We start from the raw sequence: 1,238 nt of genomic DNA, 5'->3' as shown, positions 1-1,238 counted from the left end.
CCTACCTACCTGATACACAAATCCCTCCACAGCTCCTCCCCACCTACCTACCTGATACACAAATCCCTACAGCTCCTCCCCCTCCTACCTACCTGATACACAAATCCCCCCCAGCTGCTCTCTTCGCTCCTCCAATGACCTACTAATGACTTCCTCGCTCATAACCTCATCACACGCACAGCTCCAAGACTTTTCTAGAACTGCCCCGACTCTCTGGAATGGTCTCCTCGTCCTATTCAGCTTGATCCTACTGCTCATTTAAAACCCAACGCTTCCCCCTCACCTACCCGTCTTCTTCTGTCTCCCCTCACTACTTCCCACCATTCCATATCTCCATTCCTATTGTGTGTTACTTCCCCCGCCTCCTAGATTGTAAGCTCTTCTGTCTGTCATTTGTAACACTATTTAAAGTACAGCGCTATGTAATGTGTTGGTGCTATATAAATATTAACAATAACAATGTACAGACCCCGTGTGACATTGGATGTGCTGGACAGCTCACACAGATTGGTGTATGATAGGGATGAATGGCAGAGAAGTGATTCGGGGTATAAGAACTGGAGTCATGGCATTACTGAATGATCTCAGACCTTGGGATCCGCACTCCCTTCAGAAGCACCTCATTCCCACAATTCCATCCCCTCCTGCATGGCTATCAGATCCCATTACCTTAATACATTGCTTATATACTGGGTTAAAATGTTCCCCGCCAAGACGAACGGGCACAAGGATGATAACCGCCCGTCCTCCATGTTTGTTCCCTGACAGAGAATCCTCGGGATCCAACAGCTGCTCCACATCCGCCTTGTACACTATACAGAGAGAAGATACAAAGCTGTGTGCATTGCATTGTGGTATATGAACTCATCACCAGAATCGCACAGGTCTGATACTTCAGGAAACGCTGAGGGTGGGGTGATGGGGTGAGCGGTTTGAGCATATCCTACCTGTACAGTCCTGGGACACGTACACAGAGAGCTCAGGAACTTGTGAGGAGTTCTCCAGGGCTTTCCTATAAGACAGATCAGAGTCACAGGAGAGAGCAAAGAGATCACCTGAACCAATCACAATCTGCATGGAAAGTTAAATAGTTATCATCTAGTCCAGTGGTCCCCAATGCCTGGGCCGGTTCTCCTTACGCTGCTCTAAAGCTAGTGATAGTGTGACAGCAGGAGCGCAACCAGCGGGAGTGCAAGTGGCTCTCCTCACCCTGCTGAGAATGGCAGCGCTAAGTATGT

General features: G+C 48.8%; 1 protein-coding gene across 1 annotated transcript in view; it reads right to left on the bottom strand.

The window, feature by feature from the left end:
- Window positions 1-669: 669 nt before the first annotated feature.
- The window catches only part of ATG4D (autophagy related 4D cysteine peptidase), a gene marked incomplete at its 3' end in the record, with an annotated part of 9,135 nt that continues 8,566 nt past the window's right edge, over window positions 670-1,238 (bottom strand). Inside the window, 2 exon segments of the mRNA XM_072413605.1 lie at window positions 670-812; window positions 948-1,012. Of these exon segments, the coding sequence (XP_072269706.1) occupies window positions 670-812; window positions 948-1,012 (208 nt within the window).

The sequence above is a fragment of the Pyxicephalus adspersus genome, chromosome 6 (genome assembly GCF_032062135.1).
Source record: "Pyxicephalus adspersus chromosome 6, UCB_Pads_2.0, whole genome shotgun sequence".
NCBI lineage: Eukaryota > Metazoa > Chordata > Amphibia > Anura > Pyxicephalidae > Pyxicephalus > Pyxicephalus adspersus.
This window is presented reverse-complemented; position numbering and strand designations above follow the sequence as displayed.